The sequence below is a fragment of the Sporobolomyces salmoneus genome, assembly GCF_050403485.1.
Source record: "Sporobolomyces salmoneus JCM6883 DNA, S_salmoneus_JCM6883_v1_ctg19, whole genome shotgun sequence".
Lineage (NCBI taxonomy): Eukaryota > Fungi > Basidiomycota > Microbotryomycetes > Sporidiobolales > Sporidiobolaceae > Sporobolomyces > Sporobolomyces salmoneus.
The window spans coordinates 1-24,403 of NW_027481144.1; the positions used below are offsets into that span (position 1 = coordinate 1).

At 51.3% G+C, this 24,403-nt stretch overlaps 11 protein-coding genes across 11 annotated transcripts; 7 read left to right on the top strand and 4 right to left on the bottom strand.

The window, feature by feature from the left end:
• Positions 1–77: 77 nt before the first annotated feature.
• On the top strand, positions 78–2,556 carry JCM6883_001984 (PQ-loop repeat-containing protein; the record flags this gene model as incomplete). The annotated part of the gene is made up of 5 exons (XM_076631663.1): positions 78–189; positions 257–314; positions 372–404; positions 471–1,788; positions 1,873–2,556. The coding sequence occupies 5 exons, from the start codon at positions 78–80 to the stop codon at positions 2,554–2,556; spliced, it is 2,205 nt and encodes a 734-aa protein (XP_076488234.1).
• Positions 2,557–2,723: 167 nt separating this feature from the next.
• On the bottom strand, positions 2,724–4,241 carry JCM6883_001985 (exodeoxyribonuclease III; the record flags this gene model as incomplete). The annotated part of the gene is made up of 7 exons (XM_076631664.1): positions 2,724–2,776; positions 2,841–2,895; positions 2,961–3,272; positions 3,344–3,387; positions 3,456–3,675; positions 3,748–3,848; positions 3,920–4,241. 7 exons carry the CDS (start codon positions 4,239–4,241, stop codon positions 2,724–2,726), a joined length of 1,107 nt encoding a protein of 368 aa, XP_076488235.1.
• A 1,780-nt stretch (positions 4,242–6,021) lies between these two features.
• On the top strand, positions 6,022–6,909 carry JCM6883_001986 (uncharacterized protein; the record flags this gene model as incomplete). The annotated part of the gene is made up of 5 exons (XM_076631665.1): positions 6,022–6,224; positions 6,298–6,412; positions 6,532–6,562; positions 6,663–6,716; positions 6,794–6,909. 5 exons carry the CDS (start codon positions 6,022–6,024, stop codon positions 6,907–6,909), a joined length of 519 nt encoding a protein of 172 aa, XP_076488236.1.
• Positions 6,910–7,374: 465 nt separating this feature from the next.
• On the bottom strand, positions 7,375–8,205 carry JCM6883_001987 (CCDC12/cwf18 family protein; the record flags this gene model as incomplete). Its single annotated transcript, XM_076631666.1, has 5 exons — positions 7,375–7,496; positions 7,578–7,626; positions 7,693–7,755; positions 7,878–8,031; positions 8,093–8,205. 5 exons carry the CDS (start codon positions 8,203–8,205, stop codon positions 7,375–7,377), a joined length of 501 nt encoding a protein of 166 aa, XP_076488237.1.
• Positions 8,206–8,378: 173 nt separating this feature from the next.
• On the top strand, positions 8,379–12,822 carry RSE1 (U2 snRNP complex subunit RSE1; the record flags this gene model as incomplete). Its single annotated transcript, XM_076631667.1, has 14 exons — positions 8,379–8,607; positions 8,668–8,879; positions 8,942–9,121; positions 9,188–9,281; positions 9,346–9,539; positions 9,605–10,139; positions 10,202–10,614; positions 10,675–10,916; positions 10,977–11,189; positions 11,260–11,548; positions 11,614–11,820; positions 11,878–12,003; positions 12,063–12,579; positions 12,641–12,822. 14 exons carry the CDS (start codon positions 8,379–8,381, stop codon positions 12,820–12,822), a joined length of 3,633 nt encoding a protein of 1,210 aa, XP_076488238.1.
• Positions 12,823–12,921: 99 nt separating this feature from the next.
• Positions 12,922–14,590, bottom strand: JCM6883_001989 (uncharacterized protein; the record flags this gene model as incomplete). Its single annotated transcript, XM_076631668.1, has 4 exons — positions 12,922–13,343; positions 13,408–13,465; positions 13,528–13,814; positions 13,879–14,590. 4 exons carry the CDS (start codon positions 14,588–14,590, stop codon positions 12,922–12,924), a joined length of 1,479 nt encoding a protein of 492 aa, XP_076488239.1.
• Positions 14,591–14,994: 404 nt separating this feature from the next.
• ECM2 (Pre-mRNA-splicing factor ECM2) lies at positions 14,995–16,356 on the top strand (the record flags this gene model as incomplete). Its single annotated transcript, XM_076631669.1, has 6 exons — positions 14,995–15,080; positions 15,163–15,226; positions 15,305–15,506; positions 15,583–15,819; positions 15,889–15,977; positions 16,033–16,356. 6 exons carry the CDS (start codon positions 14,995–14,997, stop codon positions 16,354–16,356), a joined length of 1,002 nt encoding a protein of 333 aa, XP_076488240.1.
• Positions 16,357–16,579: 223 nt separating this feature from the next.
• JCM6883_001991 (uncharacterized protein) lies at positions 16,580–18,174 on the top strand (the record flags this gene model as incomplete). Its single annotated transcript, XM_076631670.1, has 5 exons — positions 16,580–16,700; positions 16,780–17,090; positions 17,217–17,520; positions 17,593–17,787; positions 17,852–18,174. The coding sequence occupies 5 exons, from the start codon at positions 16,580–16,582 to the stop codon at positions 18,172–18,174; spliced, it is 1,254 nt and encodes a 417-aa protein (XP_076488241.1).
• A 267-nt stretch (positions 18,175–18,441) lies between these two features.
• Positions 18,442–21,414, bottom strand: JCM6883_001992 (beta-glucosidase; the record flags this gene model as incomplete). Its single annotated transcript, XM_076631671.1, has 8 exons — positions 18,442–18,906; positions 18,965–19,332; positions 19,399–19,741; positions 19,799–20,326; positions 20,388–20,962; positions 21,021–21,101; positions 21,157–21,259; positions 21,322–21,414. The coding sequence occupies 8 exons, from the start codon at positions 21,412–21,414 to the stop codon at positions 18,442–18,444; spliced, it is 2,556 nt and encodes an 851-aa protein (XP_076488242.1).
• A 569-nt stretch (positions 21,415–21,983) lies between these two features.
• On the top strand, positions 21,984–23,480 carry JCM6883_001993 (uncharacterized protein; the record flags this gene model as incomplete). The annotated part of the gene is made up of 6 exons (XM_076631672.1): positions 21,984–22,108; positions 22,170–22,433; positions 22,503–22,673; positions 22,733–23,065; positions 23,131–23,206; positions 23,274–23,480. The coding sequence occupies 6 exons, from the start codon at positions 21,984–21,986 to the stop codon at positions 23,478–23,480; spliced, it is 1,176 nt and encodes a 391-aa protein (XP_076488243.1).
• A 125-nt stretch (positions 23,481–23,605) lies between these two features.
• Positions 23,606–23,989, top strand: JCM6883_001994 (uncharacterized protein; the record flags this gene model as incomplete). Its single annotated transcript, XM_076631673.1, has 2 exons — positions 23,606–23,661; positions 23,734–23,989. The coding sequence occupies 2 exons, from the start codon at positions 23,606–23,608 to the stop codon at positions 23,987–23,989; spliced, it is 312 nt and encodes a 103-aa protein (XP_076488244.1).
• Positions 23,990–24,403: the final 414 nt, after the last annotated feature.

Below are 24,403 nucleotides of genomic sequence, written 5' to 3' on the forward strand. Positions count from 1 at the left end.
TCGACCGATAAGCTACTATCTGATCCTCCCGAAACAACCGTGTCGACTCTGAGCCGCGACAAGGGGAAGAGTATTGAATGTTTGATCAAGGGACTCTGTCGAGTACCTTGGGAGCTTTATCGATCGTTACGTGGTTGGGAGCACAATCTCCACAGATCTATGAGAATTACAAGAATGAATCGGTCGAAGGTACATCTCCCTCTCCTGCTCTCGTCTCCAGTCAAAGCGAACTGACGGTCTTTCGCGAGATATGAAGGTTTGGCATTGCCGTTCTTGATCTCGTGGTTTTGGGGAGACTTTACAAACTTCGTTGGGTACGTACGAGCTCAGAAAGGAGCGAGAGATTCGAGCTGATAAGGGTTTTCGTTTAGTTGCGTTTTAACTCACCAACTTCCTTTCCAAACGTACGTCCATTCTCTTCCCTTACAGCCAAGCCGAGTAGTGCTGAAGCAGTTGCGATACGTGCACAGGTATCTCGCGACCTATTTCCTCTTTGTCGACGTCGCCCTCGTCTCTCAATACTACTATTATTCGCTTCGAAAACCTCCTCAAGACCTCCCTCCTTTGTCCGAAGCGTTCCCTTACGCTCAAGGTCCAGGTCCACATCATCCTCCTCCTTACGTTCATCCGAGGAAAGCTTCTTCTTCGAAATCTAGACAGTTTAGTCACAGTCAGAGGAGACCTTCGAGGAGCTCGAGACGTTCGACGAGTTATCTTCATCACGCTCCTCAACTGTCGCCGACACAGGGAAGGGAGAGGGAGAGGGAAGAGGATGAGATGGTACAGAGTTGGATGTCTGAACCACCTGGTACGGCAACTTCGACGAGATCGACCCCGAACCTAGGAGGAGGAGGAACGGGGAGACTTCGACAAACGAGTTCGAATGTCTCATACTCTGTTAATGGAGGAGGGAGTTCGACTAGTTTGTATACCCAAATGGGAGAACCTCCTTCACCGACAATACCGGAACGAGGGAGAACTCTAGCTCGATCAGCCATACCAGCGGGAGGAGGAGGAGGAGGAGTTCATGGTTCTGGTTCAGGATTTCATACGACTTTCGATCCTACCCTCGCAACAATCTACGGTTCACCTTCCGTCTCCGTAGTACCAGGAGGAGGTGACTACCTAATGCATACCTCTCAAACTCGCCTCCCTCATCATCACGTTTCGTTCGGTTCGAATCTTACAATAAACACGCAAAATTCAACTACGATGACGAGGCCGAACGATGAGTCTCGACATTATACCCCTCCTCCTACTCCGAGACAACATCAACATGCTCAGGAGATGAGTAGAGCTTCTTCGAGTCGGAGTAGACCCCCGGGTCCGAATAGGACGGGGATCGCGTTCTTGTCGGTTGGGTTATTGTTCACGTTCGGGAATCAATTACAATCGACAGGAGGAGGAGAATCGTTGTTGAAGAGAGAAGGAGGAGAGGCGTGGAGTACGAAATTATCGACAGAAACGGTTTCGTCGCGGCAAAACCCTGACAATCGGTGGAATCAACTCCGACATCCCAGCTTCTTCGTTGACTCTTCCTCGACAACAACAACAATACCCCTCCTCTCGAAACGTTCCACTTTCCCTCTCGACGTCTCAATCATCGACTCTGCTCCTTCTCCTCGTTCCTCTTCTTCCACGAACAACGATCCCCCAACACCAGAAGATGATGAAGAAGAAGTACCTCGGAAAGAAGGTCCAGATTGGGAACGAATCATTGGTCGAATGAGTGCATGGTTATGTACGACGCTTTATCTCACTTCTCGATTACCTCAAATTTGGAGAAACGTCAGTCTCTCTTCCCATCTCCCTATCTCTCTCTCTTCCGTTCTCCGGTCACTGACTCTTCATGCAATCGACGTGTGTCGATAGTTCCGTCGTCGTTCAGTCGAAGGACTCGCAATGACTCTTTTCTTCTTCGCCTTTATCGGAAACTCCCTCTACGTCGTCTCGATCCTGACGAACCCACTCGCTCAAACCGAACCTGGTTACATCGTCGAATCCACCCCGTACCTTTTGGGATCGGGAGGAACTCTCTGTTTCGATTTGATGATCATGTTTCAGAGTGTTATTTATTCGGAAAAACGAAAGGGACGACGAAGTAGAAAACTCTTGGGGGAGGAAGAAGAGGCGGGATTACTGGATGGGGAAGAAGGGACGGATGGAGAGGATCGGGAGAGTGAGAGGACGGCGAGAGGAGCGGGAGGAGGAAGGAGAAGTAGGGATTCGAGTCGAAGCTTTGGGTATGGAAGATCGATCAGTAGTGGAAGGAGGAGTGCGAGTCGGAAGAGTAGTAGTATGAGGAGGAATGGAGAGAGTTTGTCGATGACGATGAGTAGATCATCGACAGATGTGATGGGAGGAGGAGGGGAAAGAGGAGTTTCGAATTGTAGATTGGAAGAAGATCGACAATTCGATTGGGGGGAACAAACTGCGACGGGAGGGGATGGACTACGGAGGAACGATTCGAATAGTTCTTCGACGATGTCGATGGCGGGTAGAGGAGTCGAGGAGACGATTCTAGAGGCGGGAGAATCGTCGGTTACTGTTAGATGATTCGCAGAACCTTGTTCCCTGTTTATTGTCGTTTCATCGTTTATTTCTTTTGTATCGCACCACCTATTGATTGCTCTCTGTTGCTCTCTCTTCGCAAATAGCAAGTTCATCTTCCTTTGACGCCGAATGTGTGCGCTCTCGAGGAGAATTGACATCTTTTTCATTCTCTACAAAGGTCCTTCGACATCTATGATGATCGGTACATGATCTGAAGCTCCGTCTATAGTACTCACGACTCGACGTCAGTTGTGTCCTCGCGTACAAGAGAGAGAGGTGAAGCTTACAGATGGATTGACGAATTTCGCACTGCTTGACTCGTTCTAGTATCCTTTTCGAAGTCTGAACGATAGCCTCTCGCCAGTCAGTTTTTGTGAACCCCGACTCGTGAGATGGCAACGACTCACGACAGCCATATCGATCCTCCACCCAATCCCCTTCACTCTACACTGGAATTTGTAGCTGAAATAACTGTAATGACCGATCAATCCCTCATTCTTCTCCCTCCAAACATCGACGAACCCTCCTTGTCCTCCCGCGAGTTGAGATTTGAACCCATTGATTTCGGTATCGGTCACTCCGGCAGATTTGTTGTAGTTAGTCTTCCAGTTTCGAATATCGAGCTCGGTAGGGACGACGTTGAAATCTCCGATCCAAATCACGGGCTTTCTGGCGTCGAGAGAATGAAGGTAGGTTTCGAAGGATTTGTTCCATGCGGCCTGAGAGGCAGAGGAAGTGAAGTTCAGAAAAGGGGTGGTTTCGAGAGAGAGAGAGAACACGAGAGGCTCACTTTTTCGGGAAGAGTCTTGAGTCCTTGACCAGCGTTCGGTACATCTACATACAGAAGATAACGACGAGCGTGAGTACTGGTCGTTCAACGTCAAGAGAGGGAGAAGCCTCACAGGTTGCAATAACGAAAGTTTTCTCGAATTCGAGCGTGATGATCCTACCCTCCGATTCCTTCTGAGTCGGTGGATGCGCTACTCCTTCCTCTTGTTCTTTCTCGTCCGCTGGTGTAGTCAGATCCGCTGGGAGACCTTTCACGACGCTGATAGGTTCGATTTTCGAAAAGATTGCGACTCCTGCTTGTCCTTTTTTGTGGTGAATACCCCAGTAACGATGCTACACAACTCGCAGCTCGTCAGTTTCTCCTCATGGAGATGAGAGGCCGGACAGAGGATTAAGGGGACGCACAGGATAGCGATCATCGATCGAAGGGAGAGCCAAACTTTCGCATTTCGTTTCGTTCAAACAAAGAATATCCGCATCTTCCGCTTCGACGTACTTCGAGAATCCTTTCGTGCCAATCATGCATCAGTATCCCTGCGATCTCAGCACTTGGATCGAGCAAACAGAGAGTGCTCACCTTTCTTTTCACAAGCTTTCAATCCAGCAACGTTCCAACTCGCGATCCTCAGTGTTCCTTCTCCCTGAGGTCTCCCAAAAGGTTCCAACGGATCGGGGAACGCCGTATTGTTCGGTAGATCAGGGTGAATCGGAGTAACGGGTCCTTTCTTTACTGGAGCTTTCTTCGCTTTCTTCTTCTTGGGTGCTTCATCTTCCTCTTCTTCTAGTTCAGAGAGTTCTGATTCGGCTTCAGTGGCTTTCGTAGGAGGAGGAGGAGAGGCGGTAGGTTTGCGTTTCTCCACTTTCGATGATGATGATGAAGTCGATTTGCGAGGCGGCATAATCGTGGGAGGAGTCGAGATACGGACTAGGCGCGTTGGCGTGGCCGAGAATGCGCGTACGGAGGGAAGGAAGAGTCGTCGGAAAATGATGCGTAAAGTGGAGGAAGAAGAGAGAGAGGGAGGAGAGCGCGATGTCGAGAACTTAGACTCGCTAGTTCACTGCTGGACATACATTTCTGTATAGCAGTTCGTGGCTCTGGGCGGAGTATGACGTTCGCAGAGGGAGGGAGAGGTCAGTGAAGCGAGTCTCAAGTTTTCGTGCGAAACTTTTGTTGCTCTCGTTTGACGCACTGTCGTCTCCTACCGCCCGTTTTTTTCGAAACAAGGTAGCTGAGAAAAGTGTCTGCAGTGCTGTAGTGTCTCACATCGCTTCAGAACCATTCGCTGTCGAAGATTGCCCTTTCGAACTGACCCCTTTCTCCTCGCAAGCTTTTTCTCGTAGCAGTTGAACTGGCAGAGCTCCCATAACTCCTCATAACATGCATTACGATGGCTATAGGTCTGTCTGTTTTCGCGAGCACCGATTCTCCGGCGTAAGAAGAGCTTCGCGGTTGCGCTTTGTTCTGTTCCGCAGGTAAATCAGTACTCCGGAGCCTACCCGAGGCCCAGGCGCTGGCGAGAAAGGAGCCTGCAAGAACGTCAACATACAATTCACTGTAGGTGTCCCTGAGCCTTCGGAGAAAGCGAACAGTCAAATGTACGGCCGTCTTTCGCACGGCGTTTCCGACGGAGTTCTGTCGGTCAAAGACGCTTCCAACGCTGATCAACAAGCTCGATGGGTAATCGACAGACCCCTACGTCTAGCGCACTCTGATCGAGAGAGGCCAGAACTCGTGACTAGACGCCCGAAAACGACGAACCCTTCGTCTTCCTCTCAGTTTGAAATGATATGTCTCAGCTCCTCTGACTTCGCTCTTCCGCTTAAACGACGACGAGTTTCCGTAAAGGTCAAGATCTACAGTAGCAGCATCTTGTGTCGCCCTTCGTCTGCGTCGTAGGAGTCAACGTTGACTCGCAGCTCGTTTCCGACGAAATTTGGCTGGACCCGCGAATTTATCGTCTCGATACAAGCTGTTCTCCCACGATGAGGGTCCAGTTTAGAGTTCCCCACGATTCTCACTCGGGAGCCGACAGGAAGCCTTGCAGAAGGCGAAAAAATTGACGAGAAACGAGAGAATCTGGAGGGGGAAACTTCTTTTCAGTGCGAGCGTTTCGACAATCGTATCGCCGAGGCGATCAGTATCTAGGCCTCTTCGTACCCTGGTCCTGGATTGAGCCAGTATGGGCAGTGAGAGACCCCTTGAGCAAGAGGACGACGCACATTCGATGTCAAAAAGAGGGTCTGCGAGGGATTCCGGTGTCGCTTCCCTTCGAAGGGTCTCGTCGATCCCGCCTATCGGTCAGCTCGTCAACTCGAGTAGTATGAAGGTACGAAGATCCAGCCAAGCGTCGAGATTCGAGGATATTCCGACGAAGTAATCTGACGATCTCTTCGGAAACGAAGAGTTTCATGTTTCGCTCGTATCTCCCGCTCGATAGCGAGATACGATGGCAGTCAGTCATTTGTGATCGAGATACGGAAGTCTCAAAGTAGCTCGTCGTGGAAATCCAGGCTCCGAGCGAGCTTCAAAAGCTGAAGTCCTTTCGTTTCAACCTCTTTCTCTTCTTTCCTCACCTCATCTCTCTCATCTCGCTTCTCCCTCTCTATCCACTTCCTTTCTCACGCCGTTCGCTCTTCACTTCTTTCCCTCCTCTTCACACCTCGCTCAGTCGACCCAAGATGCGTTCTTTCTTCGTTAGCTTCTTCGCCCTCGCCGCCCTCGCCTCCTTCGTCTTTGCCAACCCCGAACCAGTTCCTGAGCCTAACAGAGTCGTCGTCGTCCACCCGGTCAACTGTGGAGGCATGCAATTTGGGGTTTGCCCCGCTCGTCAAGTTTGTACACAAGGTCCTCGTCAGGGTCAATTCCGTTGCTTACCTCCTGCGTGAGTAATTCTCTCTCCCACGTTTCATCAACGCGGCTAGCTACTGAGTCCTCGTCTTTGTCGATCGATACAGCCCTGTACCTTCCCGTCGCATCGCCCTCGCTAAGAAGTCTGCATTCTGTCAAGAAGGTGCCGTCGCCTGTCCGATCATGGGTCAACTTCATGGATTCGAATGTGTGCATATCAAGGTGAGCTTACCTTCCCCTCCCTACCTCGGAAGAACGGCAGAAAGTTCTGCGGCCGAGCTCAAATCGTCTCTTCGCTCTCTCGACCCGAGCTGACTACTCTTTCCTCCTCCTCCATGCAGACTGATCTCGAACAATGTGGTGACTGTGCTGGTGAGTTGTCGCCTGCCTCTGACCTGTCGTTCTGCTCCTTTCGACGTTTCCTCCTCATGTTCTGTCTTGCTGACAACTCTTCGTTCTTCGTCACTGTTAGTCCTCGGCGGTGTCGACTGCTCATCTCTTCCTGGTGTTGCCGATGTCGCCTGTGGTGGGCCTCATTCCTCCTCGTGATTGCCTCACTTTCCTCGGTATCGAAACTGACTCGAATCCTTTCTGTCGTGACAGTCAACGGCTTCTGTCGAGTCGAGGGTTGCACTTCCGGATTCGTCTTCGACTTCAGGAAACGTACCTGCGTTCCCTCGGGCAACTGGAACGTTCAACCTCAACTCCAGCAAGCCTGAACAATCGTCGAAAGGAATCAGTAGCCCGCTCATTTCTCCCTCTCCTCGTCTCTTCCGGTTGTGTCTGTTTCTGTTTCGGGTTACTTATGTGTGTCACCGTTTCCCCCTTCTCCCGAAGTTGTATCCTTTCATTTTTCTCAGAACCCAAAAACTCAATCCCCTTGTAGCTCTTCTTTCTCCTTTCTATTCGTGGTTAGTTTTGTAGCTCTTCCGCGCATCGAGTTGAAGGAGTCGGCCGGCTCACTTCCCTCCTTTGTCGCCTCTGCAAGTCGATTCGTCCTTGCCCCATCGTCTCTCTTGTCGTCTCGCTGCGACAGTCGGGTATTGACTGAGACTCGTTGCAGGTGAAGCTCAGGTTGAGGTTGAGGCATCGATCAGATAGAGGGTATATACAACAGCGAGATCACATACAACCTTTCCCAAACCCGAGCTACAGTAGAAACGGTCCAGTCGGAGTCGAAAGATTTAGTCTTCTTCGACGTCTGAATCTACGTCAGCGCCTCCAGGCCCTGCTCGATCCATTCCTGCGACGATCTCGGCTCCGGCGGTTTCTCCTCCCGAGGATTTCTGAGCTTGAAGTCGTTTCCCTATTGATCGGAAAGCGAACGAGCTCAAAGCGGAGGTCAGCACCGGCAATTGACTGAGGGGAGAGATGGGACTAGGCGTACGAATTAGTTGCGAGATGGCAAGTTCAGTCTTGGGTTTTAGTTTCGCCAGCTGCAAAGAATGAAAGGTTGTCAGCGAGCTCGAAGGAGGAGACACTCGGGGGTTTCATCGACTTACTTTTCGTTCCAAGTCTCGCTTTAGATCCCAGTTTGCCTTCTTCGGTTGAATATTTGTTAGATCCTGTTCAGCGTACAACAAGGGGAGCGACGTAGAAGCGGTTTAGGGGATAGTAGGTTGAGAGACGAGATTTATCAGTTTTGTTTCGAATGGCATCGCGAGACAGCTCGATCGAAGGTACGTACAAGTTCCTGAGCTCTCGCTTGTTCATCCTGAGCGATCACTTGATCCGCTAGACCATCCGTTTGCTTCTCCACTGTTTCCTCCTCCTCGGTTCGAGCGTGTTTCCTCGCTAATCCAGTCTCCGGGTCAAAGTTGCGGAATTTGAACACTTCAGGTCTACCAGGAGCGATCCAAGGTCAGCCCAATGCGTCGAGGGAGACGAGAGGAGAGCACTTACTTGTCGGCACTGGATTGAGCGGGAGCTGAATCTCCTGAATCGTGTAGCGTCTTGCGCTTCTTCAAGGCAGCCAGTTTCTCCTTTCGTGCATCTGCCGCAGCTTGTAAAGACATAGTTGATCGAGGTGAGAGTATGGAAAGTGATCAATCGACGAACTGAGCTGCTTCTCTCTCTTCCTCCCTCTACCACGCGCCGCATTTCCGACCTCGAACGATTAATCTAGAGGAACAGCAGAGAGTCCAGTAGCCGAGCCGAGCGATCCCCTCCCTTCCTCTGTCTCTCAACGATGCATCTCTACAATCATTCCCTTCTCTCTTCCTCTTCGATCACTGCATCATGCGTCGGGAACTTTAGTGGCACGAAACAACAAGACATCTTACTCGTGCGAGGTGGAACGCGGCTCGAGTTAATCAGGACTGATCCTCAGACGGCAAAGTTGGATAGTATCGTCGAAGCGGAATCGTTTGGTCAGATTCGATCAGTAGCTCCTTTCAAACTCACGGGTGGAACCAAAGGTGAGTCTCATCTCTTATGAGCGAAGGTAGTCCCGAGCTGATCGCTCAGGGAGGTTTCAGATTATATCATTCTGGGATCCGATTCGGGTCGAATCGTCGTCCTGGAGTATGATGCACAGAACAACGTGTTCAACAAGCTACATCAAGAGACGTATGGAAGGTCTGGTTCGAGGAGGATTGTGCCCGGTCAATATCTCGCGACGGATCCAAAAGGCCGAGCAGTCATGATTGGAGCGATGGAGAAGAGTAAACTCGTCTACATCCTCAATCGAGTCAGTCTGGAGTTCCCTCATGTTGTATGAAGTGAAGTCGCTGACCTTGGACTTGGGAGTAGGACGCCGAAGCGAATCTTACAATTTCCTCACCGCTTGAAGCTCACAAACCTCGAGCAATCATCCATTCGATCGTTGGAGTTGATGTTGGATTCGAAAACCCTCTCTTTGCAGCTCTCGAAGTCGACTACACGGAATCAGATCAAGATTCTACAGGAGCAGCATTCGATTCGGCGGAAAAGGTAAAACCGGACTTCAGGCTTCCTTGACCGCAGACCTGTGCTGACTTGTTGTGCTATGATCGACAGATGTTGACGTACTACGAACTCGATCTCGGACTCAATCACGTCGTTCGCAAATGGAGTGAACCGACGGATCCTCGAGCGAATCTACTCGTACAAGGTCAGGATGGTCTCGCTTTATCCACTTAGTTCACGAACTGATTGGGCAAGGCGCGTTCCGACAGTTCCGGGAGGACAGAACGCCAATACGGACAAATTCGACGGACCTTCGGGAGTTTTGGTTTGTTGCGAAGATTACATCATTTACAAGCATCAAGGCGCGAAGGAACACCGAGTACCGATCCCGAAACGAAGTCACCCTCTGTCGGATCCCGAACGAGGAGTCATCATTACGAGTGCTGTAATGCACAAGATGAGGGTATGTTTTCTCGAACTCTTCGTCTTCAAACTCGCTCGCTCACTCATGCACGATCTCGTTGACAGGGCGCATTCTTCTTCCTGCTACAAAGTGAAGAAGGAGACCTTTACAAGGTAACAATCGATCACGACGAAGAAGAAGTTCAATCCCTCAAGATCAAATACTTCGACACTGTTCCCGTCGCTTCTTCCCTCTGTATCCTCAAGTCCGGTTTCCTCTTCGTCGGTTCAGAATTCGGTAACCCTCGATTATACCAATTTGAGAAACTCGGAGACGACGACGAAGAACAAGAATTCTCTTCGACTGATTACGACAACTTCGGCGCTGGTACCGAACCTCTCTTGCCTCTCGCCACTTTCCGACCGAGGGCGTTGGAGAATTTGGCGATCGCGGATGAGTTGGAAGTGATTGCGCCCGTGTTGGATGCGAAAGTTGCGAATTACCTGGGAGAAGATACACCTCAGATCTATACGGCGTGCGGAAGGGGTGCGAGGAGTTCGCTGAGGATCTTGAGGCAAGGGTTGGAAGTGATGGAAGCGGTTAGCTCAGAGCTACCAGGAGCACCGATCGCGGTTTGGACCACTAAAATCAAAAACGAAGGTGAGCTCGATTCCGCCTTCGCCTTTCATCGCAATCGCTCACTCATTGACTTCCCACTGTAGATGAATACGACGCCTACATCATCCTTTCCTTCGTGAACGGTACCCTTGTTCTCTCGATCGGAGACACAATTGAGGAAGTTTCCGACACCGGTTTCATCTCTTCTGCTCCTACTCTCGGCGTCCAACAACTAGGCGATGACGCTCTCCTCCAAATCTATCCTCGAGGCATCCGTCACATACTTCCCGACAAGCGAGTGAACGAATGGAAAGTAGGAGGAAGGGAAACGATTGTCACCGCGACGACGAATCAAAGACAAGTCGTAATCGGACTGTCGAGCGGAGAGATTGTATACTTCGAGTTGGATATGGATGGACAGTTGAACGAATATCAGGAGAGGAGACCTATGGGAGCGGAAATTTTGACGATGAGCGTCGCAGAAGTTCCCGAAGGTCGACAGAGAACGCCTTATCTCGTGAGTTTACTTTCCCTATCCAGTCGTATGTTCTCATGCTGACGAGAGCGTCGAGTGTAGGCCGTTGGATGTGCCGATCAAACCGTTCGAATCATCTCTCTCGATCCCGACTCGACTCTCGAGACTCTTTCCCTTCAAGCTCTCACTGCTCCCCCTTCTTCCATCATCGTCGCCGAAATCCTTGACTCGAGTATCGACAAGTATCACGCTACGACTTTCGTCAACATCGGTCTAGCGAACGGTGTCTTGTTGCGAACTGTTCTCAACACAATTTCCCGACAATTGACCGATACTCGAACTCGGTGAGTCACATCTTTGCTTGCTCGAGGTTGATTAGATGGGACTGATGAGTGAACTTACAGCTTCCTCGGTTCGAAACCTGTCAAACTCTCCCGAGTGACCGTTCAAGGCTCTCCCGCTATTCTCGCTCTCTCCTCTCGACCTTGGCTCAACTACGTATACCGAGGAATCCTTCAATTCACTCCTTTGATCTTTGACGCACTCGATTACGCTTGGAGCTTCTCGGCTGAGTTGTGTCCCGAGGGTTTGATTGGTGTTATCGGAAACAGCCTTCGGTACGTCTCCTCTTCCAACTGACTCTAGCAACTCGCGATGAATCCTGTCTGATTTTGGATAACTTCGCAGCATCTTCACCTTCCCTCGACTGGGTCAGAAAGTTCAACAAACCTCGATTCCTCTCTCCTACACACCCCGCAAACTTCTCACTTCCCCTTACTCCCGACTCCTTTACACGGTCGAATCCGATCATCGAACGTTCGGCTTGCCTACGATGGAGAAGATGGTCTCTGATCTCCAAGCGGCGGAAATCGAAATCGATGAAGAAGTGATCAACCTCGACCAAGCAGAGTTTGGATTACCAAGAGCTCCGGCTGGAACTTGGGGAAGTTGCGTGAGGATCATTGATCCTGTGACAGTAAGCTCATTCTTCTTCACTTCACCTCGAAGTCGTTGATTGACTTCTTTCTTCGATTGTCTCAGGCGGAAACGGTGTTCAAACTCGACTTGACTCAAAACGAAGCGGCTTTCTCTGCGGCGATCGTGACCTTCCACTCGGCACCGAATGAGATCTACCTCGTCGTCGGAACTGGTCAAGACACCTCACTCGCTCCTCGGGCTTGCAAACAAGCTTGGTTGAACACGTACCGAGTGACGGACGAAGGGAAGAATCTCGAGCTATTGCACAAGGTGAGCACATCTCGCAGAGCGAGTCATTGATCATTTGCTGACGAGTTGCGCTTTCAGACTGAAACGGATGATATCCCGAAAGCGCTCATCGCGTTCCAAGGCCGTCTCGTCGCCGGAGTTGGAAAAGCACTGCGACTGTACGATCTCGGAAAGAAGAAGTTGTTGCGAAAGGCCGAGAACAAGGTAAGCGAATCGACTCTCTCGATCTCTCGATTCTCATTCTGACTCTTTCTCGTCTGTAGTCACTCTCTTCGATGATCATGACTCTCAACACTCAAGGTTCTCGAATTCTCGTTGGAGACGCCCAAGAATCGATCTCATACGCCGTTTACAAATCCGCCGAGAATCGATTACTCATCTTCGCCGATGACACTTCGCCTCGATGGACGACCGCCTCGACAATGGTCGATTATGAGACGGTCGCAGCGGGAGACAAGTTCGGAAACCTGTTCGTGAATCGCTTACCGGCAGGAGTGAGTGAAGACGTCGATAACGATCCAACAGGAGCGAGTATCATGCACGAAAAACCTTATTTGATGGGAGCGCCTCATCGAACCCAACTTCTCGCTCACTTCTACATTGGCGACATCATCACTTCGATTCAGAAAGTCTCGCTCGTCGCGGGAGGAAGGGATATCTTGCTTTATACTGGATTGATGGGAACTGTTGGAGTTTTGGTGCCGTTCGTTTCGAACGAAGATGTCGATTTCTTCTCGACTCTCGAAATGCATCTTCGAGCAGAAGCACCTTCTCTCGTCGGTGAGTATTCGACCTCTTCAGTTTAACTTGATTCAAAGCTGAGATGTTCATCTTCTTGCAGGACGAGATCATCTCACTTACCGATCCTCTTACGCCCCGGTCAAATCGGTCGTCGATGGAGACTTGTGCAACCAATTCCGAACCTTGTCGATGCAGAAGCAAGCTCAAATCGCTCAAGAACTGGATCGAACTCCCGAAGAAGTGTTGAAAAAGTTGGATACTATCGTTTCTTCCGCTTGGTAGTTCTCGTCTCTCCCTTTTCTCTTATACTGAAGTAGCGAAAAAATGTTGTTCTATAACCGACAAAATATCTATGGTGTGATGCGAGAGAGACAGTACAAACTATCGTTCGATATTTACGATTTCCTTCCCTCCTCCCCGGAATACTTTCGCCAGTTTACAGTCTTGCTCGAATTCAGACGTCGCCAATTTGACAATCTTCCCCAACGGGTTATTGTCCTCTTTCCAGTCGTCACTCTTCTTCCAGTCGAGCATGCTCTCGTATTCTTCCCTTCCCTCCTCACTCGAGAGGTATTCTAGTCGATCCGCGAGTTTCTGTAGTCCCGCTAATGCTTCTTCCGACAATTCTTCTGGTTGCTTATCGTCACTTCTCGATGGGAGGGTATAATTGAGAGGGAGGTAGTCGGCGACGTCGATTGCGGCATTTGGAGAGGGGAAGAATCGTTCGCGATAGTTTGGTGCGCCGAATACGAGAGGCACTGAACCTCGCTCGAGGGATTGGAAGTATTTTTCGGTTACGTAATCTAGTCGCGAGAAGCGATGAGAATCAGTCGACTGAGAAGCGTTTTCGAGCTGGAGGCCTCTTACCGTAATCATTCGAGTTCTCGAACGCAACCGAGAATTTATAGTAGTTGATCATTGTGATCTACGAGGGAGAGAATACAGCGTCAGGACAAACCGGATGCGTGCGCAACAGAAGCGACTCACTTTCGTATTCCAGTTGTTATGGTTCCCAACGTCCTCGTAATGCCCGATCTCCCTGAGCGTGTCGTCCGCGTTCGCATTATTGTGACAACTTCCGAAATTATCAATTTTGCCCGGTAGAAGCTTCGTCAATTCGTCCAAGATTCGAGTTCGAGCGTTCTTCGGACGACAGTTCGAGATAAAGCTTGCGGCTATCTTGTCTTGACGTTTCTCCGAGTAAGGGACTGGAGTGTTGGCATAGTTGAAGTAGCTGTAGGAATACGTCGCGGGTACGGTCGAGTTGAGGCGATCTGGTTGTGCAAAGCTCAAATCGTCAGAGTCCGGGAAAGACGCCCTCTGCCTCAAAGAACTCACAGGTCATCTCGTAGTCATAGGTTTCGTTCCTTTTCCCCTCTCGTAGTTTGTCGAAATGCCTCTCGAGCATCTCTCGATTCGATGCACTCTCGACTCCCCAAATCGCCAACTTCTGCCACGGTTTTGTCCTCCTCGCTTCCCTCATCTCGTCTGCTTCCAACACTGCATGTGAATCCGAGTTGAATACGACGATATCGGCCGAATCTTCGTCAGTTGTGTAAACAACCGGAATAGGGCATTTCGAGGGAGGGAGGAGAGGGGAACGAGAGTTGAGTTCGGGATCTTCTCGATAGTGTATTCGCACTGGTGGGTTCGCGATGAAGTCGAAGTTATCGTCGGTTGAGGAAGAGGAGGAATCGGAGCTTTTTGTTGGAGTGGTCGAGGAAATTCGTTCGTTCGTGTCGAAGATCCGACTAGCTATCGAAAGGAGACAAGCTCCGACGACAGCCCCAACCACGAACAATCCGATCTGCCTCCACCAGAACCCTCTCTTCCTGATCTTGCGCTGGTGTTCGAGCTGCGAATTCCAGACTAACTCTTCTTCGACTCCTCCTCCTCCGTCGTCGTCTCCTTCATCTTCGATACTGACGCGCGTATCGTGTTCCCGTTTGCCTTGTTCAAGGTCGGAATGGGACGAAGGGTCGAGAGGCGCGTAGGCGAAAGTCGAGAGTCGAACAGCAGAGGTTGGAGGGAGGTTCGTGTCGCTTGTCATTCAGCTCGCCAGTCTGGTTGGTGTGAAGTGGCTGGAGAGCGTGGGTAGAGGTGGTGCTAGGGAGAGGTAGTGCGCAGGCGAAGGGGAGAGGAGATGGATGAAAGGGAAGGAGAGTGTCGCTCAACTTTGGGTCGAGGGTCCGCACGGCGCTTCCACACGGGTGTTGGCGGGATGTACCGTGAACTACCCTCGAGGGAGGTACCGAAAGCAATGAAAGTAGAGGAGAAAGAGGGGGGAAATTGCGATTGAGATGGGTTTGTTCCGCTCATCTCATCACCCGACAACAACCCGCGTCTATACCAGCCCAGCGACCGTTCTTTACACTCACAGAAAGCTAGCAGCGGCACGCGCACCTCTCCCCGACTTCTGCACTTCCAGTTTTTCGACTTCATCTCCCTCTCAATATGCCCCCGAAAGCCGATCTCAACAAGGCCGGAGTCGAGTCGAGTGACTTTCCGAGTCTATGTAACACCTGCTTGGGTCCCAACCCGTGAGTCCCTCTCTCTTTCTCAGCGAATGTCGCTCTTCGTCAGATCAAGCTGATCACTCGTGCCCTCCTTTGCTGCTTGTAGCTACATTCGTATGTCTAAGCAACCTCTCGGAGCCGAATGCAAAGTCTGTACTCGACCCTTTACCGTTGAGTCTCTTTCATCCTCTTCCCGCCTCCTGTTTTCCCTTGACTGACGTTGTCCCTCTCATCCGAACGATCTCTAGGTCTTCCGATGGTTGCCGGGACAAGGAATGAGATACAAGAAGACTGAAGTGTGTCAAACGTGCGCGAAGGCGAAGAACGTTTGTCAAACTTGTTTGTTGGATTTACAATTTGGATTACCTACCCAAGTGAGGGATACCGTTTTGGGGAGGTTGAGCAAAGCTCCTCAAAGTGATATCAATCGAGAATACTATGCTCAGAACTGTGGGTCTCTTCAATTCAGTTCTTTTCCCATCGAATTTGACGAGACTGACGCGATGCTTTTCCGGACGTTCGATAGTGGAAAGCAAACAAGAGGATGGAGAATCTGGTGCATTCCAATTCGGGAAAGCCGATAGTGCGGGCAAGGAACTCTTGAAGAAACTCGCTCGACAAGATCCGAGTTACAAACGAAACCGACCTCATGTCTGTTCGTTCTACGCGAAGGGAAGTTGTAACCGAGGGGATGCTTGTCCTTATCGACATGAGCTGCCAGTAGAGAAGGGAGATTTGAGTCATCAGAACATCAAGGATCGATGTGAGTTTGCTGGCTCCAGTACTAGTGTATTCGAATTCGCCAGCTCACGAATTGTTTTCTCATACGTAGATCACGGAAATCACGATCCGGTAGCTCGTAAGATCTTGGCAAAACATGCTGGAGATGCAGGACTAGCACCTCCCGCCGATGAAGATATCGTAAGCCTTTTCTCTTCTCGCTTTCCGCCCCGTAGGCTGACAACCTTCCTCACAGACCTCTCTCTTCCTGACTGCTCTCCCCGTGACCGCCACCGAAGACTCCATCCGACATTTCTACACATCCTCGTCCTTCCCTTCAAACAAGATCAAATCGATCGTCGTCGTTCCAACTTCCAAAGTCGCTTTCGTCAATTTCGTCAACCGAGAAGCGGCGGAACAAGCAGCCGAAGTGAGCAGCGTCGGAGTCAAGGTAGATGGTCATGAGGTCAAGGTTCAATGGGGTAGGAGTCGACCGAAGAAGAATGGGAACGCCACGGCGGGAGGAAGTGGAAGTGTGACGGTGGTTTCGGAGAGGGAGGTACAGACGACTGGGAAATAACCGGGCATAGTCTTTTGTGATGAGCATCGTGTTGTAACAGCCTTTTCGTCCATAAGATACGAGTCATGCTTAGAGAGAAGAGGGAGAGTTTTCTGAGAATCCGATACGCTGGGCTCTCTTTGCCCTCACCTCCTCACCTCACTTCAATTTCCGGTCTTCACCAGCACACCGTAGGACAACATCTCTGAGGTCTGAACTCTCGCTACAAGACTCGAAGGGACCAATGTCATCATCGTTATTGAGTGAAGAGCAAATCATCAACGGGTTCCACACTCTGTTGCAGAGCTCGCTGGCCCAAGCCCGAGGAGAAGGACTCTTGACAGACGACGAGCTCGAATCTGCAGGTGAGCTCAACTCTCCTCAAACGCCGTCTCGACTCCTCGTTGATCTAAGAATACCTCTTGCTCCTCTCCTCGTCACCAGAGCCAGCCATCCAGATCGCTGCACCATCCCTAGCACTATTCTTCTCAGCTCTCGGCGCTACCGGAACTCCTCCCTCGATCTCCTCTCCCGACTCTTCCTTCACTCTCTCTTCACTCAATTGTCCTCCTTCCTTCTCGAACGCGTTCAAACTATGGCAGTCCTGCGTGAAACCGATACAACAACTCGATGGAGATGCGAGACACGATTTGGCACTCGTGTTGTGCGACAAAGAACCGGTTTCGAGCCCGTTGAGATTACAAGTTGCGAATTTGGCGAGTCAGTTGAAAGGGATCGGGTTAGAGATCTTACAGGTGAGTAGCGACGGCGTCTTCCAGTCGGTTCTAGGGTCGAGAGCGAACGACTGAACTCTCGAGATCGAGAAAGATTCCTCCGAGCTGGCTGACCGACTAAAGATCTCCGTCGATTCTCTCTTCTAGAGACGCACGTTTCAACTCCGATTCCAGACCGACTTGAACGTAGCGTTGGACTCGTCGGTCCGGCCACGCTTGAGCTCAGAATCGAGTCGATCCGGATCAAGGCTTTCTTCATTTGAACCTCCGCCTCTCTACTCGCAGGGGAAACCTACAGCAGACACGAAACGGTCGTATGGAGCACTCGCGGGTGAAGAGAGACGATACAGCGCCGCACGGCTAGGGGAAAGAATGCCGCCGCCAACCCGAGAGGCGAACGCTTCAGAACATGAGGAAAATTTGAGCGTGATTCGAGAAACGCTGTACAGCGGTCAGTTCCTGGCGCTCGAGCCTCCAAACGCTCAGAATTAGCTGATAATCGAGGACGGTCGGAACTGCATAGCATTCGCGGACGCTATCGTCGAAACTCCGTCAATCCTCGAACAACTCTCGAAAGGTTTCACGGCGAAAGCTTTCTTCGCTTCAACCTGTTTGGCGATTCTCGAAGTCGCTTTGACTCGAGTGGAAGAGAGCGGAGTCAGGGTTGTTCAGATGGGAAGAGGCGTTCCGAGTCTGATCGGAATCAACGAGACGCCGAGTGAGTTTCATGTCTTCATTTGAGATGAGACGACGCATACTAATCACAAAGACGCTTGTTATAGCTTACCTTCGACCTTTTCTCGGACGACTCGTCGAACTGACTCAAGCTCTGCAGCAAATTGCTCTGCGAGACGACGAGCTCGCAATCCAAGAAGCTTCTTCCGACTCTGTTTCGCAACGTACAACTCCTCGGATCGAACGACTGAAGAGTCGGCTCGCCGAGGGGATCTCGATCGAAGGCGAAGGCGGGAACGAGGAGGATTTGGAGTTGAGAATGTTAGGAAATGCGATCAACGAACTGGCGCTTGCGATGAGTAGTCTACCCGCGTTCAGGGAACGACAGAGTGAAGCGTTCAAGGTTTTGACGGCTGTCACTTCACTGTAGTCGGATGACTCCGTTTCGTTTCGTTCTTAATCTGTTGTTGTTTTTCGCAATCAATCTTTCCTCCTCACCTGGAACCGAAGGACATCTGTATACAGAGGATGAAGACGTAGAAACGGGTTGCAAAGTTGCTCCGAAGAGATCCTAACGACGGGAACAAAAACGAAAAACAAAAACCGAAACAACTACTGAGAGCTCGGAACGAAAGGCGGAGAGGGTATCTACACGAACAGGGAACAAGTTCAACACGAACAGAACGAGAGCAAAGACCTAGAGACCGTTCCACCTGAACTCCTTCTCCAGAACGATTTCTCCTTCGAGCTTGACATCGTCGTTTGCCGAGCTCGTCGCGACCAAGACCCTGTAAGCTCCACTCGGACAGATCCACGAACTGTATCGTTCGTTCCAGTACGAGAACGCCTCCTTCTCCAACTTGACTTCGATTCGTTTCTCCTCTCCCGCTTTGAGCGAGACTTTTTCGAAGGCCTTGAGTTCTTTGACGGGCGAAGCGATTCGGTTTTCGGTGGGAGCGGCGATGTAGATTTGAGCGACTTCACTACCATCGGTAGAAGATGTGTTCTTGATCGAGAAGGAGAGAGAGAATTTGCCATCGGGCGAAACCGAAGAGGTTTGAAGGGACGAGAAGGAGAAAGTCGAGTAACTGAGACCGCAACCGAAGGGGAAGAGTGGCTTCTTCGAGAGTTTGTCGTAATGACGATATCCAACGTAGATCCCCTGCGAGAGAAGACGCGTTAGTGAACAGCCACTCGAAAACTGGAGAAGGAGAACTCACCTCTCCATACACGATCTTTCCGGGAGTTTCGCCCGTGTTACCGAACGAAGTGTAGGAGGGGGAGTCTTCGATCGCGACCGGGAAAGAGAGAGGTAAACGACCAGACGGGTTCTTCTTGCCGAATATCACGTCGGCGATTCCGTTTCCGCATTCGTTTCCTCCAAAGAACGCCTGAAGAACAGTTTGAGCGTCGTGACACCAAGCGGACATGTCGACAGGGGTACCGGATTGGTTGACAACGATGGTCTTGGGGTTTGCGGCGAGAACGGCTTTGACGAGTTGGTCGCTTTCTCCAGGAAGTTTCATGTCCTTGCGATCGAATCCTTCACTTTCCCAGTCCGGGTTCGTACCGATGACAAGAATTGCGACTAGATGATGCAACGAGAAAGTCAGAGATCTGCTGGAAGTGTGCGAACGCGAGAGGGTAAGCTCACCTTCCGAGCGCTTCGCGAGATCAGCGGCTTCTTGTCGAGCTTTCGCAGCGTCGACCGAAGGGAATCCACCGAGTCTCCACGAAGCCTTGAAAGCGAAAGGAGCGGCACCGGTAGTCGCAGGATCAAGGAACTGTCGGATTTCGATTCTGTACGTCTTGCCCGCTTCGACCTTGTACGCTCCTCTCCTCTCTTCGGATCCCATGTTGAAGAAGAGCTCTCCTGGCTTGTACGACTCGACGTTTTCGACGACGTTTTCGTCGTTGATGAAGAGAGAGGATTGACCGATTGAACCTAATCCGAAATCCCACGATCCCGAGATGTCGGGAACGAACTCGGCGACATACTATGAACATTCAGAGTCAGCAGGTGGCACGATTCATAGGAAGTGATTCGAACTCACTCGGCAATGAACATCCTTTGCGAGGCGGTCCCAGGGAATCCCGTCAATCATGAAACAGAGAGAAGTCTTGGTCTCGACCGTGTAGTCGGGTTTCGAAGGTTGGAACGACGACGAGGTGAACCATCCTTCCTTCGGGAGTCCGTTGAAACATTCGACCCTCGCGGATTTCAGGTAAGGATCGAGCAGCGGAACGAATCTGAAGGCGGCAGCACCCATTGCAAAGTCGACCGAGGCGCCGATCTCCTTCGCTTGCGCTTGAATCGCTTCGAGAGGTGTGACGGTGTACGTTGTAGCGAGCGAGGCGGATCCTCCTCCCGAGGGAAAAGCGACTTTGGCGTTAGAACCGATGACGGCGATAGACGATACCGAGGAGGAGAGAGGGAGAAGGGAAGCTTCATTCTTGAGCAAGACGACGGCGTTCGAGGCGGCTTCACGAAGGAGAGCTCGGAGTTCAGGAGAATCGTTTTGATCCTCCCCAGCGTAGAATGGAATTTTGGAATCGATCGCGTAGTTGACGAGTTCGAGAACCTGTCACGAATCGCACACGTTAGTGAAAGCATCATTGAAGAAAGAGCTAGAAACGACTCACTCTTCGAACACACTTGTCGATATCTTCGACAAACAGTTTCTCTCCTGCTAGCGCCCGATTGACCACTGGTCCACTTCGCATCACAGGACTTCCTGGCATTTCGACATCGAGACCAGCTTTGATCGATTCGTCCACCGAGTAGACTCCGGTCCAATCCGACATGATAAGTCCATCCCATTTCCACTCGCCACGAACGATCCCCTCGAGCAACTCCTTGTCCTCTGAACAGTGTACTCCGTTCATTCGATTGTAACCAGTCATGAATGACTTGGGTTGAGAGTGTTTGACGGCGAGACGAAACGGTTCGAGGTAAATTTCGCGGAGAGCTCGAGCTCCAACGACCGAATCCATCGAGAATCGCTCGAACTCTTGATCGTTGCAGACGAAATGTTTGATGCAAGCGGCGACTCCTTTTTCTTGAAGACCGTTGATGTAGGAGGAGGCGACGAGTCCCGATAGGAGGGGATCCTCCGAATACGATTCGAACCCTCGACCGCCGAGAGGTGAGCGTTGGATGTTGCAGGTGGGACCCAGCACCACGTGAGCCGATTTTGCTCGAGCTTCGTCCGCGAGAGCTGTATCGAAGGACAGTCAGTCATCTTGTTTCGATATTCGACCAAATCGTGAACTGACCTCCTCCAACTCGTTTCATCTGATTGACATCGAATGAAGCAGCGAGTCCAGTTCCACAAGGAAAGCACGATGCAGGAACACCTGGCGAACGTGTGTCAGCATGTTACCTATCAACGTCGCAGTTGAAGCAACTCACCGTTGAAAAAGTTCCTTCCTCTGATCCCGTTGGGTCCATCGGATGTTCGCACGGCGGGAACTTTGATCTTGCCCTGTAACACATCTTCGAAGCTCCAGAAGTCCTATGAGACGAGCGACCGGATTAGCTGGAAGCCGGAGTGAATTGAGCGAGGCTCTTTCTCACCTTTCCACCTAGGAGAGCAATCTTGTTCGTGAGGGCGAGGTTTCTGATAGCATCCTCGATATCAATCTTGTCGAATTCGGTGAGTTGAGTCATGACTTGTCGAGGAGGAGGACTTTAGAGATGAAGAGCTTCAACATTGGCGCGACGGATGATGTGGACGTAGAGACGCGTGGACGATTAACGGGCCGATTACGAGTAGTCGTGGCATCGCTCAATTCTGTTCTGGCCAAGAGCAGTGGAACTGCTGCCGAGCCAGTCTGCCCGACGGAAAAATACTTCTCGCTCGACTTGCTTTCCGATCTTCCCGGGATCGATCAACTTCTCTGCTCTGGCAATCAACCGGCGTATTCCTGCAAGGTCTCGAGACGGCACGGTGCGAACCCGTGGACGAGAGCGCCGAGGGTAAACTTTCGACTTTTTCTTCTCCTCTCCCCACCAGTCCTTCAAAACGCCCCGTTCAATCTCATAACCGGCATTTTTCTAGATCTCCTTCGATTGCAGTACGAGGTGGAGAGTCAATCGCTGCCGGGGCACCTCAAGAAGGGCCCCAGCTATCCTCCTCTTCCTTCTTTCCTTCACCATCTCTCGCCCCTCCCTCCCTTCCTCCCTCCTCACTTGACTCCTCCTTCGAGTCCTCGCTGCTCCGCCTCAAGACCATCGCGATGCCGACACTTACGGAACTCCCGAACAACTGCAACAAAACTTGGTGGAAGGATCCCTCCCTTCGTCGAAACTTTTTGGCTGCCACAGTTTGTTATTTTTCTAGTTTCGCCCAGGGTTACGACGGGTTAGTTGAGCCTCTCCTTCTCCTGTCGAGCCTCGTCCAGAGCTGAGGTGTTCTTTCGCAGGGCTTACTTCGGTACCTGTCAAGCTCTCCCTCTTTGGCAGCAATACTTCAACTTTCCGTCCGGAACGCGACTTGGGTTGTTCTCTGCTGCCGCCTACCTCCCTGCGCTCGTCCTCCTTCCTTTCTTCTCCCTCGCCTGCGACAAATTCGGACGACGCATTCCCTCCGCCATCGGAGCGACCGGAATTATTGTCGGTGCCATCATTGGCGCTCTCGCTAAGAACGAGGGTACGCTGATCGCTGGTCGTATTCTCGTTGGAACCCCGTTAGTCCACTCTCACGTCTCACTTTACTTAGACTGAACTGAACTGAACTTCGTTCTCAACGACTGTAGTGGATCGCTACTCCTTCTCAGTGCCAATCTCCTCCTTAACGAGATCCTCCACCCTCGATTGCGTTCTATCGGAAGTGCGCTCTACCTCAGCGCCTACTACATCGGATCTTCCGTCGGCGCCTGGGTGGGATACGCTGTCGTCGATGAAAGTCTCGGAGAATGGTCTTGGAGGTAAGTCTAAACGAGACATCACTTGTCGAGCGCTTACTAACGAAGCATGCTCGATTCAGGCTCGTCACCTTGCTCCAAGCTCTCGGTCCTATCGTCTTCTTGACCGGTCTCGTGCTCTTCGTACCCGAATCGCCTCGTTTCCTCATCGCAAAGGGTCGCAAGGATGAGGCGCATCGCATGCTCGCTCGACACCACGCGAATGGCTCTATGGACGACCCGCTTGTTCTTCGGGAGATGGAGGAAATCGAAGAGGCCATCGAAAGAGAAACTGTCAACAAACAAGGATTTAAATCTTTCCTCGCCACCCCCGGCAACCGACGCAGGCTCTTGATCATCTGTACCGTGGCTATCGGTTCTCAAGCCAACGGAGTCTCTATCTTCAGTTACTACTTGTGAGTTACTCCTCGATCCCATAAGAAGCGGAATCGATCGAAATTGACCTAATCGGAAATCGCAGACCTCCCGTGCTCAACACCATTGGCGTCACCTCTGCTCGACAACAGACCGCGATCAACGGAGGTCTCAATGTCTACGTGAGTCCATCCTCTGAAGTTCCACAAAAGAGACCCCGAGGCTGACCTTTGCCTGCTGTGATCACAGAATCTTTTCCTCGCTCTCTTCGGTGCCTGCTCTTGCGAGAAGTTCGGACGACGTCCTCTTTGGATCTACGCCACCGCGACTATGCTCGTATCATACAGTTGCCTCATCGGTCTCTCAGCCGGATACTCGCAGACTGGATCGTCCGCGATGGGAGTCGGAGTTCTCGTGTTCATCTTCCTCGCCTTCGGAGCCTACGATGTCGCCTGAACCCCTCTCGCCTTCTCCTACTCGACGGAAGTTCTGCCCTACTCGGTGAGTCGATTTCCTCTTTCCCTGTACGAGACCAGGCCTGACCCTTTATCTCTTCTGATCCACAGCTCCGGGCTCCTGGTATGGCTTTCTTCGTCTGGTTGCAATACCTCACCGTTACCTTCAATCAATTCGTCAAGTAAGCTTCACGTTTTCCGTTCCCTGCGCAAAAGCTCTGACTGACGAATCTCTCTTTCTACATCACGAACAGCCCCGTCGGTCTTGAAGCTGGTGGATGGCGCTACTACTTCCTTTTCTGGTGCATCCTCGTCGTCTTGCTCGTCATCATCGTCCTCGCATTCCCCGAAACGAAAGGTCGCACTCTCGAAGAAGTCGCCCTCATTTTCGACGGCGAGAACGCTCTTGGAGACGCGGCACCCGTCGAGCCGGAGCTCGAGAAATCCAGCTCACCGGCGAAATCGAACGTCGAGCACGTCGAGGATTTGGAGAAGAAGGGTTCGGCTTGAAGGTTGTGGTTTCGGTTGGTGAAGAGCTTGGCTTTGTAGTGGTTCATATCATCTTGGTTATTTATTCTGTCTCTTCTATGTGTACTATTCCGGGTCAAATGTGAAAGCAAATCAGTACTATCTCTACTCTTTTGAGCTTTGGTTGCCCGAGAGGAGCGAGAGTGAAGGATCTGACTGACACGGACTTCTCTCGAGACACTGCGAGGCCGGTCACGAGGCGGGACGAAGGGAGCAGATGGAGAAAGAGACTCCTGACTCGAGAACTCTTTCGACGTACTGAACCTCTAGGGGTCGAGCTGTTTCATCTTCGAAGCGCTTCTCTTCCGCGTCGTCAAACCGAGCGGAACTGATAGTCAGTCGAGGTGGCGTTTCCAGAATCCTGACCAAGACAACCTCGCGCACAACACCGAGCGT